At 44.1% G+C, this 17,619-nt stretch overlaps 2 protein-coding genes and 1 pseudogene across 5 annotated transcripts in view; 2 read left to right on the top strand and 1 right to left on the bottom strand.

Moving 5' to 3' along the window:
* The first annotated feature begins 2,714 nt into the window (after positions 1–2,714).
* The window catches only part of NUP85 (nucleoporin 85), a 17,009-nt gene continuing 2,104 nt past the window's right edge, over positions 2,715–17,619 (top strand). The window contains exons 1-16 of one of the 2 annotated variants that reach the window (XM_081162777.1): positions 2,715–3,046; positions 4,646–4,739; positions 6,699–6,867; positions 8,462–8,532; positions 9,056–9,099; positions 10,535–10,604; positions 11,782–11,903; positions 13,210–13,344; positions 13,449–13,571; positions 13,766–13,897; positions 14,143–14,249; positions 15,553–15,636; positions 15,782–15,847; positions 16,049–16,200; positions 16,946–17,063; positions 17,168–17,268. In XM_081162777.1, the coding sequence (XP_081018903.1) occupies positions 3,014–3,046; positions 4,646–4,739; positions 6,699–6,867; positions 8,462–8,532; positions 9,056–9,099; positions 10,535–10,604; positions 11,782–11,903; positions 13,210–13,344; positions 13,449–13,571; positions 13,766–13,897; positions 14,143–14,249; positions 15,553–15,636; positions 15,782–15,847; positions 16,049–16,200; positions 16,946–17,063; positions 17,168–17,268 (1,621 nt within the window). In that variant the 5' untranslated portion in view covers positions 2,715–3,013. The remainder of the gene's footprint in view (positions 3,047–4,645; positions 4,740–6,698; positions 6,868–8,461; positions 8,533–9,055; positions 9,100–10,534; positions 10,605–11,781; positions 11,904–13,209; positions 13,345–13,448; positions 13,572–13,765; positions 13,898–14,142; positions 14,250–15,552; positions 15,637–15,781; positions 15,848–16,048; positions 16,201–16,945; positions 17,064–17,167; positions 17,269–17,619) is intronic. The other variant, XM_081162778.1, reaches the window with a different exon arrangement.
* LOC308569214 (large ribosomal subunit protein eL42 pseudogene) lies at positions 12,222–12,560 on the top strand (annotated as a pseudogene). The gene has a single exon. The product of its transcript is annotated as a large ribosomal subunit protein eL42 pseudogene (transcript).
* The window catches only part of GGA3 (golgi associated, gamma adaptin ear containing, ARF binding protein 3), a 21,834-nt gene continuing 17,127 nt past the window's right edge, over positions 12,913–17,619 (bottom strand). For both annotated transcript variants that reach the window (XR_014000581.1, XM_081162772.1), the window contains one exon: positions 12,913–13,680. Coding sequence is in view for 1 of the 2 variants with exons in the window: in XM_081162772.1 (XP_081018898.1) it covers positions 13,612–13,680 (69 nt within the window). In the remaining variant the exon portion in view is untranslated. The remainder of the gene's footprint in view (positions 13,681–17,619) is intronic.

The following is a 17,619-nucleotide window of genomic DNA, read 5'->3' as shown; positions in this document are numbered from 1 at the left end:
GCGGGGGCGGTAAGAATACTGAATACTGGATCCCTGAATACTTCAGGAAATCTGGAGGCAGAATGGTGATGTAAAAACCTTCCAGTTTTCTCTCCTTGGGTCATGGCAAAGGTGGGACCCAAGACTGTGCCAGCAGTCATAGCCAAGAACCTGGTATAATGCACTATTTCCCTGCCATTTATAGTTGGGGTATAAAAGGTAGGGAAATAGTGTTCCATTTTACAATACCACACATTCACTGAATATTAACATACATGTTGCATAAACATACTTACAGTATGGTCCTGTAAGTTTTTTGAGGACAGGTATGATCACTTTTTGTCCTCAGAGTCTCAGCAAATAACAAAGTCCTGAGAGTCAGTGTTCAATAAGAGTTCATTGATTTATTGATGCAATAGTAACACAGCATTTGCCATGAGAATACCAAAAATGCCTAAATTAGGGTTTCTGAGTGTCAGTTATACAGCCTCTACATTTGTATGACAATTTCAAATTCTTCTAACCCAATGCTCCAATCTTACTCCTCTGTCCATTACTGGAGTCAAGTATGGCCCAATGACTTGAGACTGTTTGTTTCATAAAATGAATGAAAACAACTTAAACAAGGTTATATTTTGCAGTCATGCCACATATAGATAATATGTGTATTGTTCAAGCTCTGGTTTGTGACTAACTACTTTCACCCTGAGGTAGAGAAGAGTTGGAAGGCTGATATCACTGGGCAACAGTATCACTTCCACTTGAAAATGTGTCAGAAGTACAAATACCTGGGGCCCCATCCCAAACTACTGAATTAGCAGCTCTGGGGATAGAGCCCAGGAATCAGTGGTTTAACACTCTAGAGAATTCTGAAGTTCACTAAGGTTTGAGAACCCTAAGTCTAGAGTAGTTTTTACCTTCCAGTAAGAAATTTGTCACATTTATAGTTGTATTTCTCAACCTGACGTTTTATGTGGCTAGATATACACTACTAGGACTATAAAGCAGGTTTTCACAAACATGGTCTTATTCATGTTTGTGTACATATGTATGTATATATATATTTAAAACATCAGTGAAACATTTTTTTCTTTGGGTTATTTTGCTTTATTTACTTATATTTTGAAGGTTTTAAAAAATATTTTTATTGATTGATTTTAGAGAGAGAGAAACATCGATTTGTTGTTCTACTTACTTATGCATTCATTGGTTGATTCTTGCATGTGCCCTGACTGGGGACTGAACCTGCAACCTTGGATATCTGGAAGATGCTCTAACCAACTGAGCTACCTGGCCGGACTCTTGAATGTTTATTTTATTTGTAAAATATTAGGGCTCTTTTTACCACCCAAAAAAGGAACATGAGCCCTGCTCCAGTAGCTCAGCTGGTTGGACTGTCAATGTCAAGGTTGTGGGTTCAATCCCAGATCAGGGCACATACAAGAATCAACCGATAGCCCGGCTGGTGTGGCTCAGTGGTTGAGCATCGACCTAGGATTCAGGCAACTGGGGTTCGATTCCTGGTCAGGGCACATGCCCAGGTTGCAGCTTGATCCCCGGTTGGGGGTGTGCGGGAAGCAACCGATCAATGACTCTCTCATCATTGATGTCTCTCTCTCTCTCTCCCTTCCTCTCTCTGAAATCAATAAAAGTATATTTTAAAAAATAAATAAACCAATGAATGCAGAAATAAGTGGAAAAACAAATAAATGTTCCTCTCTCTCTAAAAACAAATCAATACTTAAATTTTTTAACGCCTAATTTCTCATACTTCATAGCCCCACCATTGGTGTCAGAAACATTCAGACCAGTAAAAGTGAAACATTTAGAAAATGCAAGACATAGATGGCAGAATTATATTAAATTTCATCCTAAGGATGGCTGTCTTAAGAGAGGGATTTGGATGAAATTGTGATAGCCACAGGATTTTCCTTCCTTTACTTAACACTTGTACATCAAAAAAACAAACTACCCAGGTGACATGATTTTCCTTATCACTCCAAGTCAGCGTATTTACACCAATTCAAATAGGTCGTTCAGCTTAATCTCAGGGAAAGAACTGTTTTCCCAGCTAAAACACTGAAAACTCGTCCTTTTCAGGTCAAATTTTTCTTAAATAAAATTTTTTAGAAAAATGCTGCATTTTCAGGCAGTTTCCTAAGGCTTACTTTTAAGTTCCGAATTACCTTAAGTTAAAAAAGTTGCTTATTTGGGACTTTAGAAGCTACTATTATCTTCCTTGTATTTGTAAATAGGGTATTTACATAATAAACTCCTTTAAGTAAATGGGGAACTTCTGGGTTTTCCATTAACAAGACCCAGTATTCCCTGCTTTTTTTCCGGCTTTTCTTCGGTGAGGTAACAAACCAGTATCTGTGTTTAATTTAAGCAAGCCCAGCAGTCTCGGTTTCACAGTTGTTTCAGCTGCGTCAATTTTGTCCGCCCGCTTCTTGAGCGTTGAGGTGCGAGCTGGCAGCGACTGCCTTCGTACCCGAGCCCAGTGGGCCCACGCGTCCCGGGGAAGGGGCTCCCTCGCCCTGGACACCGCTCGGAGAAGCGGCTGTGACGACGCTAACCTGCAGACCAAAAGGGGCGACAAAAGCCAGAGCGGCGAGAAGTCGCGGGGTGCTCCAGCCCGGGGCACGCCCAGCTCTCGCCCCCACTGCGACCAGCCCGCGCACGCGCAGCCGCACCACCGCTGCTCCCGCCGTCTCCGGGGACCTTCTCCCGGACCAGCGCGGGGCTGTCCGCGGCGGCGCCTCACCAGGAGGGAGGGTTACTCCCAGGACAGACCGCCCCTGGCGCTGTTCTTCCTGAAGTGTTTTTGAGGCGAGGAAGGAAGGAATCGTACAGCGTGCCACAGAGGGGTGGTCGTGGCCGAGAGGAGAGGCCCCTGCAGCGCTGGGGATTTGGACCTGCGGGCAGTGCGAGAGGCGCTCGGGCGGGGTCCTCTGCCGCAGCGGGCTCTGAGCGGGAGGCCGGAGCCGCGAGCTTTGGCGGCCCGGCGAGTTCCAGGCGGCTGAGGTGCGGCGCTATGGAGGAGCTCGATGGCGAGCCGATAGTCACTGTAAGGGCGCCCCAAAGAGTCTTGATTGCCCTCGCGGTCCAAGGGTTGAGTCTGCTTCGTCTGTGCAAGCTTGTCTCCCTCCCTGCCGCCCGCGAGGCGCCCGTCCCCTCTTTCCGCTCGGTTGCCCCTGTCCGGAGGTCCCGTCAACTAGGCTGTGGTGTTGGGGTCGCAGTGGTCGCTGGTTTTGTGCTGCTTTCAGTACGCTGCATGCCCGGCCTCGCAGGCCTCACTCCGTCCCTCTCCCTCCCTCGTCTGCCCGCCTGCCGCCTCCCCACGCTTTTCCCGTCGGAGTAAAGCTCTTAAAGAGCGCGCTCGGACCAAGCAGGGGAATGGGGGCTTTTTTCTTCCAGCCGGACTAAGCTTCACGCCGCGGCGCGGTGAGCTTGGCTAGCGGTGCTGTACTTGCCCAGGGTTTACTGAACGTATTCTTTCTCTCGGGGGACTATTTCTGTTTTTATTGCTCTGTTTGCTTTCCTTTTTTTCCTGAACTTTGAAGAAGTATGTCAAGTGTTTCTGATCTGTGATGCTTTAGATGCGAATACCTACCGTTCCCGCAGCCTGGAATGCACTTCTCTTATCTCCTGCTCATTTTTCAGATGCAAGCTCCTGCGGCCTCAGCCTTAGAAAGCCTCCCCTGACTAGGGCAAATATCTCTGCCCGTCATAGGCTTGTTCTGCACCTCTTAGCCCTAGGTAACCTATAAACCCCACTAAACCGCAGGTTGCCTGACCTTGTGTTATTTGCTTTTTAGAAAGTTGAGATGCCTACAGTTTTCAGCTAAAGCTATGAGGTTGCAAAGCAATATCCGACAAAACAAAACATTGGAAATGGGAAATTTCAAAGCTAACTGGACTAAACGAGGCATGAGACGTGGGTGGTTATGCTTTATAAAGTGTACTGCTGTAGAATGTTAAATTTTAATGCGTATATAAAGTACTTTAAATATGAAACATCCATCAAGGACTTATGTCAGTGTTTGCGGGAAGAAAAATTAGGGTTTCAGAAAAACTGGAACTTTTTCAAACTTTCCTTCCTCCACTAGTCAGAATCTTTGGATGGGGGAACCTTCCCAGTGCCCTGTGCGACCCTGGAGAGCCACCACTTTGATATTGGGTCATGATAACGAGCCATGCCTTTCCAAATGGAATGAAGATGATCTAAGCTTTATTTTGATCCCAGTAGTGATTGACTTGCGATAACCCATCTCTATGTTGGCGTTGGGGAAACCAGATAGGAAACTGGTTGGCCTTGTAGGCACAACAGCCTCACATAGGGGCATTACCTTGGTAGAACTCCATAGTCTAGAGTGTGAACCTCAGCTCAAGTTCAAACTCTCTCACATCTGTATTTGAGTGTTCAACTGCATTCTGGGCTTACTTGTAACACTCTCAAGTTGGGACTTTGTCCAAGTGAGGGACAACAAAGTTCATTTGCTTATTCTGGGTGTAATAGACTGGGCTGATCGCAGCCACATTCAGCTGTTACGTAGATTAGCACTTAACTTTTCATGACCACCGATTTCTAGGATTGTGCTTGCAAGTCAGTTGGAAGCAAAGCCTTTAGTAATCATAACAGTTTCTTTGCCTTATTTTTTACTAGTTGATTCCAGGAGTGAATTCCAAGAAGAAGCAAATATGTTTTGACTGGGGTCCAGGGGAGATGCTGGTGTGTGAAACCTCCTTCAACAAAAAAGGTAGTTATTATTTTTCCTTCTTGATTATCTGTCCTGGCACATTTCGTTGGTTTTTTTCCCTTATTTTCTCAGATTTGACTAGCTGAGGCATGATACAGTTAAACTTATTTTGGACCATTTTCATTTTTGAAACTTTAGTTGTTTAAGAGTTTCATTGATTTATGAGACCTGGCAGATGTTGAATCCAGGGGAAAAAAACACCACACAATATTCTTCCTGGTGTTAAAGAAGGGTTTTCTTTCTTTTCTTTCCTTTTCTAATCGATTTTTAGAGAGAGAGAAATGAAGGAGGGAGAGGGAGAGAGAAACATCAATGTGAGAGGGAAACATCTGTTGGCTATCTCCTGTATGCCTCCTACCAGGGATTGAGCCCGCAACCCGGGCATGTGCCCTGACCAGGAATTTAACCTGGATCGCCTGGGTCCTGGGTCGACGCTCAGCCGCTGAGCCAAGCCCGGCTGGGCGGGAAAGGTTTTCTTTATATTTAAAAACTTCAGGCTATCCCTCTTCTTGTCCAGAGTGATTCAGTTCCCTTCATAGCATCCCCCTTATTGTGAAACTTTGCAGATCTTACAGCCCTTACCTTTACATTATCATTATGAACTTGATTGAATTCTCTAGGCTGTTGCTACATAGCACAAATGATCTGGAGAGTGAAGTGACTTATCCTTGGCTTTGTTCTTTAAGCTCTATTAGGTACTGGATATGAATCTTTTTCCTTCTGATACAGACTCCCACTAGTAGCAAGATAAAACTGAAATCTTGACATTTGATTCTGCTTTCTCTTTTTCAAAAGAGAAGTCTCAGGAAATGTTGAAGAGATTTTCTTGCAAATTTTTGACAGGTTCTCTAAAGAATAGGTTTTCCTATTTTATAAGGAGCAGGTAGAGCTAATGAAAGTCTTATAATTTTGGCAAATTATAATACGCAGTTCATGTAATTTTTTTTTAAATACATGTTTATTGATTTCAGAGAGAAGAAGGGAGAAGGAGAGGGAGAGAAACATCAATGATGGGAGAGAGTTGTTGATCGGCTGCCTCCTGCATGTCCTTCAGTGGGGATTGAGCTTGAAACCCAGGGAATGTGCCCTGACCAGTGATCGAACCTCGATCTCCTGGATCATAGGTCAATGTTGAACCACAGAGCCATGCGGGTCGGGCCAGTTCATGTAATTTTTAAGCAGTGTAGTTTAAAAATAGTTGAGTTGTCCCTAATGTTGCTAAATATTTGTCAGGTATATTGATATTGAAGATATCAAGCTTGGCAGAACTGTAGAATCTGCCAAAGGGGCACTTGCTCAGAAGAGAAACTTCTGTGAATGTGTCTGGATCGTCTCTTTCTATACTTAGTGGGAAAACTTATCAACATTTCCAGTTTGACCTCTGTTGTTGGAAACACAGGTTTTCTTTTTGTTTGTTTGTTTATATCTGTTGAAATCACATTCAGGACGAGCCATTGAATATTATCATAGCTTGTTTGAGAAGCTATTATATAAGAAATTTCCACAAGTTGGTTTATAATTTATTATAGAGCCTTTTCATCGCTGATGCAAAATAGTTTAGTTAACTCTTGATTCTTTATTTTAGGGATAATGGCAGTACAAAGTAATATAAAACAACATTGACTTTGAGTTTATATAGAACTTTGGCTGTAGATTTATCTTTTTTATTGGGTTTTACATATTGGGCTACTATTAAGAGAGTTTACTTTTTTTCAGTAGAGTTCGATTGATGGAGGTGAAAGGTAGTTTCAAAATATGCTAGTGAATTGAGGTGTAAAGTCTGAGAATGAACATTTAAAAAATTCCTGTGTGGATAATTGATAAATGGTCTTTTATATCATTTTTAATAAGTGAAATTAGTATCAAAAAACTGAAGCTTTTGTAATTACTCAAAAATTTTATAGTGGGTTCTTTTATGAAGATGATGGTGATAGGTGTTAATTTTTTTTTTCTATGTAGTTTCAGGAAAATCAGAGACAGTGCCAGGCTGTCCCTTCATCCATATCATCCGGAAAGATAAAGATGTTTACTCGCAAATCTTGAGAAAACTTTTCAATGAATCCCATGGAATCTTTGTCGGCCTCCAGAGAATTGAAGAAGAATTGACTGGAAAATCCAGAAAAGCACAGTAAGTGGGCTGCTAATAGGTGCTTAAGTACACAACTAAATTGTGAAAAGCCAAATGAAATGCATTCTTGACCTTTTGCATAACAGACAGATCCCCTGGACATATGAGGGAGTCCTGGTTCTGCGCCAGCCTCTATACTGGGCAGTGGGAGTGGTCAGAGGTGGAAGTGCCTTGCAGAGATTGTGCAAATGGTGCTGATTGACTTGCTGGCTGATACGGTTTCTTTGTTTATATTCCTACTCATTTACTCTTCAAAGAAGAAAAGTTAGACCAAATAAGCACCTGAGAGTCACTGAATGAGGTCCCACTATTGGGAGATTGTGAAATTAATATAAAAATGAATTTTGTTTTGTTTTTAAAGAATTACTCTCAAGACATTTTTTGGCAAGAGACCAGAAAACTATTGTACTGTTTATAGACTAGGATGTTTGAGGTGTGGTTCATGAGTTATCTGCATCAATGACAGGTACTTGATTTTGATCATCAAAATCAAAATTTTGGGGGGTGGATCCTAAAGTCTCCAGGTGAGTCTTAAGCACAATGGAGTTTGAGAGTCCCTGTGTTAGGTTTTAATCAGTGTCCATTCATATGGTTAGGCATGGGCAATATTGTTATTGAAAACACCCCGTTTCCCCCTTCTCCTGTGTTTTCCATTGCTTTTCAGAAAAAGTGGACGGGGGGGAGAAAGAGAGAGAAACATTGATGTGATAGAGACACATCAGTTAGTTGCCTACCTCATGAGCCCACAACCAAGGTACGTGCCCTTGGCCGGAATCAAACCCGGGACCCTTCACTACACGGGCTGATGCTTTAACCATTGAGCTAAACCAGCTAGGGTTCCTGTGTTTCCTTTACTCCTACAGTGCTATCCCACTCAAATTTTCAACAATTGATTTTAGTGTCCCATCAGTGAGTCTCATCTGCAACAGTATCAGTATGAACTCAGGGATACTTATTTTATTTATTTATTGTTAATCCTTACCCGCAAATATTTTTCCATTGATTTTTATTTCTTTATTTCTTTATTTTTAATGCTCACCCAAGAATATTTTTCCATTGCTTTTTTTTTTTTTTTAATATATCTATTGATTTCAGAGAGAGGAAAGGAGAGGGAGAGAGATAGAAACATCAATGATGAGAGAGTCATTGATCAGCTGCAGCCCGCAACCTGGGCATGTGCCCTGACCGGGAATCGAACCCCGATCTCCTGGATCCTAGGTCAGTGCTCAACCGCTGAGCCACACCTGGCTGGGCTCCATTGCTTTTTAGAGAGAGAAACATCAACGTGAGAGAGACACATCAATTGGTTGTCTCCCAAACATGCCCTGGGAATCGAACCCACAACCCTTCGGTGCGTGTGCCAATGCTCTAACTACTGAGCCACACCAGCTAGGGCCTCATGGACACTTATTTTTTTTCATGTTTTATATTGTATTTTATTTATTTTTGTTGCTCAACTTGTTCCCACTTTGGCCAGTAGGAGCTCCTTCAACTGTCCTTCAATTTGTCTCCCTTCAGCAAGCTCCTGTCACCTATCTTTTCATTACCACAAGATATTCCAGGCTCATCTTGTATGTCATTTCATTTTTTGTAGATTGGTTCGAGTCAGTAAAAACTACCGATCAGTCATAAGAGCATGCATGGAAGAAATGCACCAAGCTGCAAGTAAGGATTTTGTGTGTATATATGTGATAGTAATTGAAGTATTTATCTGGCTATAAATACTACAAGGTAAAATCTGATTGACATTCCAACTCAAAACTCTTACTTTCTTATCTTACTTAATTTTTTGTCTATCATCTTGAGTATGTTTTTCAAGTTAGAACATATAGAGTTGACAGGTATAAGGCTAAGGGGCCAAATTAAGGATTTTTGAAAATTGCATTCTCAGTTCTTTGAGTTGGTAATTTAAAGTCACCATGACCACGAGAGCCACGTGACCACTGGATGTCAGATAGTCTTGTATAACATGGTCGTCTCAATGTTTGCTGTGCCACTTCTAACATTAGGGTCTTGGTTTGAGAATTATTGATCTACAACAAAAAGATATGAAGCATTTAAAAAAATATCTGTAGTGAAAATGGTTGATCATTAGAAGAAACAAAGCACAAGCTGAAGAACCTAGTATGTGAAGTTATAACAGACTGAAAGTTCCATTGCTCACTTAAAATGTTTTGTGTTTTGTTAGTTGCTGCTAAAGATCCAGATAGTAGCCGCCAGTTCAGCAGCCAGGTAAGGGCTCTGCCTTTGTTGTTGCTGGCACTTTTATGTCTTTCTGTGTCCTTGGCACCTACCTAGGGTCGCTTTGCAATCAGTTTTTTGCAGAACTCTGTTCTTTCCAGGTATACAGGCAACTCTTTGGGGTGGTAAGGATCACCTTAAACTTCCTAGTGCTCCTTCAAGGCCTAGAATATTGAAACAAAGGATGTGCTTGATACATACTTGTGTGAGTTTTCAGTTCTTATGGGAAATATAAATCCTAACCACATTGTGTCACCTTGGGTAGAGAGCTAAGCTTTTGGAACCACTGCTTATTTTCATAAACTCAACTCACGAAACCACCATTTTACTGAGCCTGAGCCACAAGTTCTTACCCTTTAGTTGGAACTGGATGAGGGCTTAAAGAATTCTCTTTCTTTGGTAGAGTCTTTTAAAAAGATTTTTAATTTTTCAGTACAGTTGACATTCAGTATTATTTTATATTAGTTTCAGGTGTATAGCATAGTGGTTAGACATTCGTATCATTTACGAAGTGATCCCTTCAATAAGTCTAGTACTCACCTGGCACCATACATAGTTATTACAATATTATTGACTATATTCAATATGCTGTACTTTATGGTAGAATCTTGATACTTTCAAACTCCATATAGGGACTGATGCACTGTATCTGAAGTCAGCAAAGCATTTATTTTCCTTTACCAATAAGCTATTCTGTGTTTGTGCACAGAAGGATGGTAGGGAAGGGAGGAATGTATATTCTCAGGGCAGGTTTATTTTGGGGCCTTATATTGGGTTTGCCTTTTCACAGATGATTTCCTAAACTCCATTCCCTGGAATACCAACTTCATAATTTTTACTGTATATATTTCTTATAATATTACTTACTGAATTATTTCTAAAAACCATCTCTCCTTTATTATTCAAATAAAGCCCCTTCCTAAACCATAATATTCATCAAGATCATGGGTATGATGAGCTAGTTTATTATTATTTTTTAAGTATATTTTTTTATTTTAGAGAGAAAGGAGGAGAGGAGAAAGAGACACACACAAAGATCGATGGGAGAGAGAAACATTGGTTGTTTTCCTCCCGTATGCACCCCAGGCAGGGACCGAACCCGAAACCTGGGCATGTTCCCTGACCGGGACTCGAACCAGTGACCTCTCCTTGCACAGAACAATGCTCAACCAACTGAGCAACACCAGCTGGGCAGTTATTTTTTTCCTAATGCACATTAAATGAAGACTACAACCATTAAAATAAAAAAATGTTAGTTTGCGTCCCCCCCCCCTAAAATTTTTTCACTGGCTGTGGGAAACCCTGCCATAGGAATACTCAATAAATATTCACCATCATGTGATTCTAGCCCTGCTTTGTTCCTTTGCTCTAAGAGTAAATCCTAGGAATCTTTTCAGTCAAAACTTTGTCTCCATTTCTCCCTTAGGTCTCCATCTTGTCAGCAATGGAGCTCATTTGGAACCTTTGTGAGATTCTTTTTATTGAAGTTGCCCCAGGTGAGCATGGAACCTTTCTGTCAGCGTCAGAGGTGTCCCCCACCCTTTCTCTTTGTCTTTCCTGTGTGTTGTGGTTAGTGTTTTGTTGCCTACGTTGCTCTTTTCATCAACACAACCATCAGAAAGCTTTACATGACAGCCAAAGAAGCCTGTCGTTTTGTTAGGTACTGCAGAAAGAATCAGACTGCTTTCCAGAAGCCTAAACTGTTTCAGATGACCCTTGAAAAAACCAAGAAAACAGATATTAAACTAGTGCTTGAAGGGAGTGATCGTTGATATTTGTATCCTGGATGGTCAAGCTTCAGAAAGGTTTAGGAGAAGCTAGAGGAGAGGCACCAGTGCTTCTTCACAGCCTGCAGAAGGAGCCAACCCTGCTAATACCTCAGTGTCAGACTTCTAACCTCCAGAGACCGTAAATTTCTGCTGTTTAAAAAAAAAGGAAATGAAAAAGAAAGTTTTAGGGATGTGAGGAGGGGTTAGGCTGTGGGAGGCAAAGTTCCTTTGAGAATTTTGTTGCTAATGATTGGGGCAGGGACAATCCTGTGCATTAACTGTCCACTTTTAATTCTTCTGTTGATCTTGAATTAAATTGTGGTCAGTACAGTCTCTTGTCTTGAGTGGGCTCTCTGTGGAATTGCTAGAGACTTTTTTGTATTCTTTTAAGGACCTATGTTTGCTCTTATCCATGAACAAGTGTAATCTCTGTGCAGTCAGCTGTTGACTCATTCTCCTGCTAAAAGATTGAGCAACTTGAAAATAAAATGTGTTGTTTGTATGCCTCTCTCCTCCAGTAGATTTTTGAGGGCTATCAGTGTGTTTTTATTGTTGCATACCTAGCACCTAATCAGTACCAATTCCTAAGTGGCTGCTACTTACATAGCCGTTGAGTATTGAATAGTCATGGAGAACCTGAAGGCTGGAGTGGGAAGCGGGGTTGTGGTAGTAAGGGTGAGGAGGGTGAGGTCTGGGCCTTGTGGTCAACCCTTTCCAGGAAGTATTCCATAAAAGTCTATTTGCAAGTTCAGTCCTTTATTCAGGACCACACCTATGCTCACTTAAGAGGGATAAACCATTTCCTACAAAGCTTGTCTGCCCTACATTCTCTGTACTGTGGGAAAGTGGAATTTGCTGCACATGAAGCTGAGGTCCTGTGTGTGACGAGAGTCTCTCCCTGCAGCTGGCCCACTCCTCCTCCACCTCCTTGACTGGGTCCGACTGCATGTGTGCGAGGTAGACAGCATGTTGGCAGATGTTCTGGGCAGTGAGAATCCAAACACACACAAGAACTTCTGGAACTTGGTAAGTACCCCATGCAGGCCAGGCCTCCCTTTCTCCCACCACATGTCCTGTTTCCCCCCGTGTTCGCAGGCACGCGTGAGGGTTACTTACTGAGCCTAAGTGCACTTGGCCTGGCTCTTTTTGTCTGTGATTATGGAGATGCCCTTAGATCTTTTCTTCCCTGCTCCACGGGAGAGTTTAGAACTAAGTTATGTAAAAAAAAGTAATGCTTTGTAGACTCCAGTGAGAAGGGACATTGGTTTTTTTGTGCATCTAAGGGAGAGAAGACTTGGAGATAATACAAAACTGATGATCGGGGCTGGGGGTTGGGGCGTTGATGTAAATGAGCTTGAGGGCCTTTCTGTGCTGGCACTGCTCTCCCAAACATGGTGAACGTTCCTAAAACCTGCCGGACTTGCTGGAAGAAGTGTGGCAAGCATCAGCCCCACAGAGTAACACAGTACAAGGGCAAGGATCCTCTGTATGCGCAGGGAAAGGGACATGATGACAGGAAGCAGAGTGGCTACAGTGGGCAGACTGAGCTGATTCTACGCAAAAAGGCTAAAACCGCGAAGAAGGTTGTGCTGAGGCTTGAATGTGTTGAACCCCACTGCAGATCTAAGAGAATGCTGGCTAGTAAGGCATGCAAGCATCTGAACTGGGAGGTGATGAGATGAGAAAGGGCCAAGTAATCCAGTTCTAAGCTTCAAATTTTGTTTTATTATGTGACAATAAAATCTTGAGGATATGTTCACTTGAAAAAAAATAAATAAATGAGCTTGTGAGGTGGTTTTGAGGTGATAGAAATGTTCTAAAATGACTGATGGTGTACAACTCTGCAAACTTACTAAACCTCATTGAATTATACATTTAAATAGGTGAATGTTTATAGTGTATAAATTATAATTCAATAAAGCTGTTAAAAACAAAAAGATTGATGATCCGAAAGTCATTTTGGATTATTTATTTGGATGTATGTATATCTGAACTGAAACTTTTATGAACCAATAATTTATTTGATGCACTCTGATATTTTCTGTTTCATTTATTTTTTAAAAGCTGGTCACAGCCTGTAAATGGGTTACAATGTCAGTTTCAAAAGCATGGTTCAGGTTAAAACCATAAGACTGGATGACACTCCCTTTCCAACCTTGCAGAAGGTTCATCACAATGATGAGATACCCTTCTGGGGAGAGGGCTGAGACTAGATTACCTCTGGAGGGAAGAAACCATCATGCTTCCCCAAGGCTAGGAACCCAAAGTGTGGACTGAGGGGAGGGCTTCTGGGCCTCCTGTGAATGTTCATTTTCTTGGTTGTACCCCCCAGGTGACCATCTTGGTGCTGCAGGGCCGGCTGGACGAGGCCCGACAAATGCTCTCCAAGGAAGCTGATGCAAGCCCCGCCTCTGCCAGCATGTGCCGAATCCTGGGGGACCTGATGAGGACAATGCCCGTTCTCAGCGTACGTGGGAGCAGCCCTGCTCTGCTGGATCATGGGAGATGGGTTCATTCATTAAGCATAAGGGGTTCATGTGGTGATGACGTTTCACTGCATCTCTCCCTCAGCCTGGTAACACGCAGACCCTAACAGAACTGGAGCTCAAGTGGCAGCACTGGCGCGAGGAATGTGAGCGGTACCTCCAGGATGGCACGTTCGCCTCCAGTCTTCACCTGGAGTCTCTCTGCAAGGTGTGGGAAGCAAGTCCAGGTCGGGGTCCAATGTCTTCCCTTATGGCTTGTGGCATCCAGCCCAGTGCTGGCAGAAACTTGGTCCTCCTTGGCCAGGGCTACCCATTCTCTGCGAGGAAGGAGAGGTGCTCTCATTGAGATCAGGAGGGTTACAGAGAGCTCCCCTAGAGCTAAGGGAAAACATCTCTCCTCAGATCATGTTGGGCGACGAAACTGCCTTGTTGGAGCAGAAGGAGCTCCTGAATAACTGGTATCATTTCCTAGTGACCCGGCTCCTGTACTCTCATCCCACAGTAAAACCCATTGATCTGCACTTCTATGCCCAGGTGAGTCTGAGCTCTGTGGGGTAGGGGTGGGGAGTAGGAGTCCTGGGGCTCTGCTCCCTGCTGGGTCATTTTCAGTGTGTGTCCTGTTTGAGTTAAACCTCCCTGGAGAACTGGAAGGGGCTTTCCTTTGGCACTTTTAAAGGACTCTATCGCCCTTCTCCAGGGTTCCCTTCACAGCAGCCCTGCCAACCCCCTTGAGCCTTTGCTTTCGTCCAGGGATTGAGTGGGTCACCACCTTTCCACAGTCCAGCCTTGACCTTTTTCTGGGAGGTGAGAGCAGCCCAGAACCCCTGGACAACATCCTGATGGCAGCCTTCGAGTTTGACATCCACCAAGTGATCAAGGAGTGCAGGTAGGACCTGCTGCGCCACCAGCATTCTGGACACCTTTAGGTGTGGGATTCAGTGGCATTAAGTACATTCACAGTGTTGTGCAACTGTCACCACCATCCTTTTCTAGAATGTCCTGTTCCTTTTTGCTGGTGTCTTAACCTTCTTCCCACAGACCTGCTTCCTTCCCCAGCCACAGGTAGGTAGATAATGGCTTCTCTCTGGACACATTTGGGGACCTTCCTAAAGCTTGAGGGCTACCATGTTTATAACAATTTCCACATCAGGGATGTTTACTTAAAATAACATGGCAGGAAATTACTTTGATGTTTAAAATCCAGAAAAAACCCGGCCGATGAGGCTCAGCAATTGAGCATCAACCTAGGATCCAGGAGACTGAGGTTTGATTCCTGGTCAGGGCACGTACCCGGGTTTCGGGCTCAATCCCCAGTAGAGGGTGTGCAGGAGGCAGCTGATCAATGAATCTCATCAATGATGTTTCTATCTCTCTCCCTTTCTCTCTCTGAAATCAATAGACATATTTTAAAAATAATAAAAAATAATAAAACTTCTAAAAAATCCAGAAAAAGCCAGCTTATTGCTTGGAAGCTAACCGACCTGCAGCCACCTTAGGGGACAGCGCTTCTCAACAGCCTCACTCTCTGATGAGCTAAAGGCTCCCACACCATGGGGCTCCTGGCTGGGTCTGTTCAGAGCAGGTATTCTACCCAGCCCTCTTCCCAAAAGGGTATCTCATCAATGTGATTAACCTTCAGCATGGTTGGAAAGGGAGTGTCAAAAAGAATGAATCAAAGGTAAAGCTTTCCAGAAACTTTTATGTATATATAGTAAGTCAGGAAGAATTTACCCTTTGTTCTGTGCAGCCTGTATAAGTGGGTATTGCACCAAAGACTCCCAGAAAGGAGAAAGTGGGAACAGCAGGCAGCGAGTGGCCTTGCTCAAGTGTCAGGTTCACTCCCTTTGCCTGGGTGGATCCCAGTAGATCTGGCAACTGCTACGTGCACTTCCTGTTTTGTTTCATCAGACATCAGAAACCACCAGTCTTTTAGTTCTTTTCTTGTTCATTCTGTGTCCACGTTCTCTGCATCTGATTGGATCCCTGGATTAGATCTCATTGTGTGACATTTGGTTATCCCTTATTAGTCCCCACATAGCAAGGAGAAACTTCTCACTCAGCGCTCTCCTCACTGTCCCTCCTGTCCTTTTTAAGCAAAGGACCTGTGGGGTTCCTGTTCATGCCCCACTCATGTGGGCCATGGCTTCTCAACCTGACTTTCCTTCTTGCCTTGGTGCCTGAACCTACAGCATCGCCCTAAGCAACTGGTGGTTTGTGGCCCATCTCACCGACCTGCTGGATCACTGCAAACTCCTCCAGTCGCATAACCTCTAGTAAGTGTACGTGGCCATGCCCACCCTTTTCTCCCCACCACCCAGCCCCTCGGGTGAGCTGAATGCCTAGAGATGTTGGGCTGTGGAAGGGGGCACTGAATGGAGCAGACCAGGACTCTTGGTCTCATGTTACGTTTTATTCCAGCTTTGGCTCCAACATGAGAGAGTTCCTCCTGCTAGAATACGCCTCGGGCCTGTTTGCTCATCACAGGTAGGAAGGCCCAAGGGGTGACAGCAGGATGCTCTTTAGCATGTGGGTGCCATTGGAGCTTGGACTGTGTTCTCTCCAGTCTGGTTCCCTGAAGGTTACAGTGGTCTAGAGATGAGCCATCCTGGGGGGCCAATCCCAGAGCTACCTGGGAGCACGTAGACTTGCCAGGCCCTCATGTCTGTCCTCCTGGGACCTTTGCAGCCTGTGGCAGCTGGGGGTGGATTACTTTGACTACTGCCCTGAGCTGGGCCGAGTTTCCTTGGAACTGCACATTGAGCGCATCCCTCTGAGCACCGAGCAGAAAGCCCTCAAGGTGCTGCGGATTTGTGAGCAGCGACAGATGACTGAGCAAGGTGAGTTGGCCCTCCTCCCGGTACAGCCCTCTATATTCGTGCTATGCCAGCTAGACTGGAGAGAGGCTGGGCAGTAGATGCCAAGAAATAAACCAAAACACAGGAACACCACTGAGGAGGGACAAAGAGCTAGGGATCCTTTGGGACCTAGAAGCAATTGAGCATGTTGCTCAATAAAAAATTATTCCCAACCCACTTCTCTTGTACTTACTCTAAGAGGTTAGGGCCAGGGTCAGCTTTGAGTTTACCTGTCCCACGTGGGTTGCTGTTGCTAGCCAAGGCTGGCTCTGGGGAGGCAGAACCAGAGGTGGCTTGGGAAGAACAGAGAGGAAATGATGACGTTTGCCCTTTCCCTTCTCACTGTTGAATGATAAAAACCTAAGTTATTTTTCCCAGAGGCACTTGCATGTTTGACTGTCTGAAAACATATGGCATTTAAGACCCAAGGGATGATACGATTTTTGGCACCTGGAATGATAATGGAAGAGCTGATCTGGGGGAGCAATAAGTACCTTATTGCCACCCCTGAAATCAAAGCTCACAAAGCCAATCCTGTCAGGGTGGGTCATACTCTTAACAGGCAATTTATAAACCCCGAGTTCCCAGTTCTGCCACCAAGCTGTATTTGGGGCTTGTGGGGGAGGCTGGGAGGCTGAGAGGTGGGGGAAGGCTGCTCCTGTCCCAGCAGGGTTTAGGAATGATTTGTAGTGTGAAAGGTTTTCCTTTTCTCTTTCCTCCTGCAAAGTTCGCAGCATTTGTAAGATCTTAGCCATGAAAGCTGTCCGCAACAATCGCCTGGGCTCTGCCCTCTCTTGGAGCATTCGAGCCAAAGATGCTGCCTTTGCCACGCTGGTGTCAGACAGGTGGGTTCAACCAGTGTCAGCTTCCAGAACTGTCTGGGAAGGTAGGAGGCTGAGGTGAGGTGGGCTTGGGACTGCTGCTCTGATCTCCAGGCCTGGCCTTACAGGTTCCTCAGGGATTATTGTGAGCGAGGCTGCTTTTCTGATTTGGATCTCATTGACAACTTGGGGCCTGCTATGATGCTCAGTGATCGACTGACGTTCCTGGGTGAGTCTCTCTGGGCTCTGTCCCCTGGACTGCTGGCACAGGTGGTCAGTTGTGGAAATTGAAGGGACTGTTCTAGACTCCTCCATTTCCTTTCTCTTAAGCCCAAACTCCAAACCACATAGAACGCTGTGTGCTAGACTACAAAGTATATTTTTTGGTAATATTTTATTTTCCAGTAACTTCAAACTTAGAGAAAAGTTGCAATAGTAGTATAAGGAACTCTCATATACACTTTACCCAAACTTGCTAGTTTTTTATATTTTGCCTCATTTGTTTTCTCATTCTCTCAGTTGGGTTTCTTGGGAACAATTTGGAAGTTGGAGACACTGTCCCCCTTTCTCCATAAATACT

Source organism: Miniopterus schreibersii (genome assembly GCF_964146895.1).
Source record: "Miniopterus schreibersii genome assembly, chromosome: 16".
NCBI classification, from domain to species: domain Eukaryota; kingdom Metazoa; phylum Chordata; class Mammalia; order Chiroptera; family Miniopteridae; genus Miniopterus; species Miniopterus schreibersii.
The sequence above is the reverse complement of the archived record's forward strand: the minus strand, read 5'-3'. Positions and strand labels throughout refer to the sequence as shown.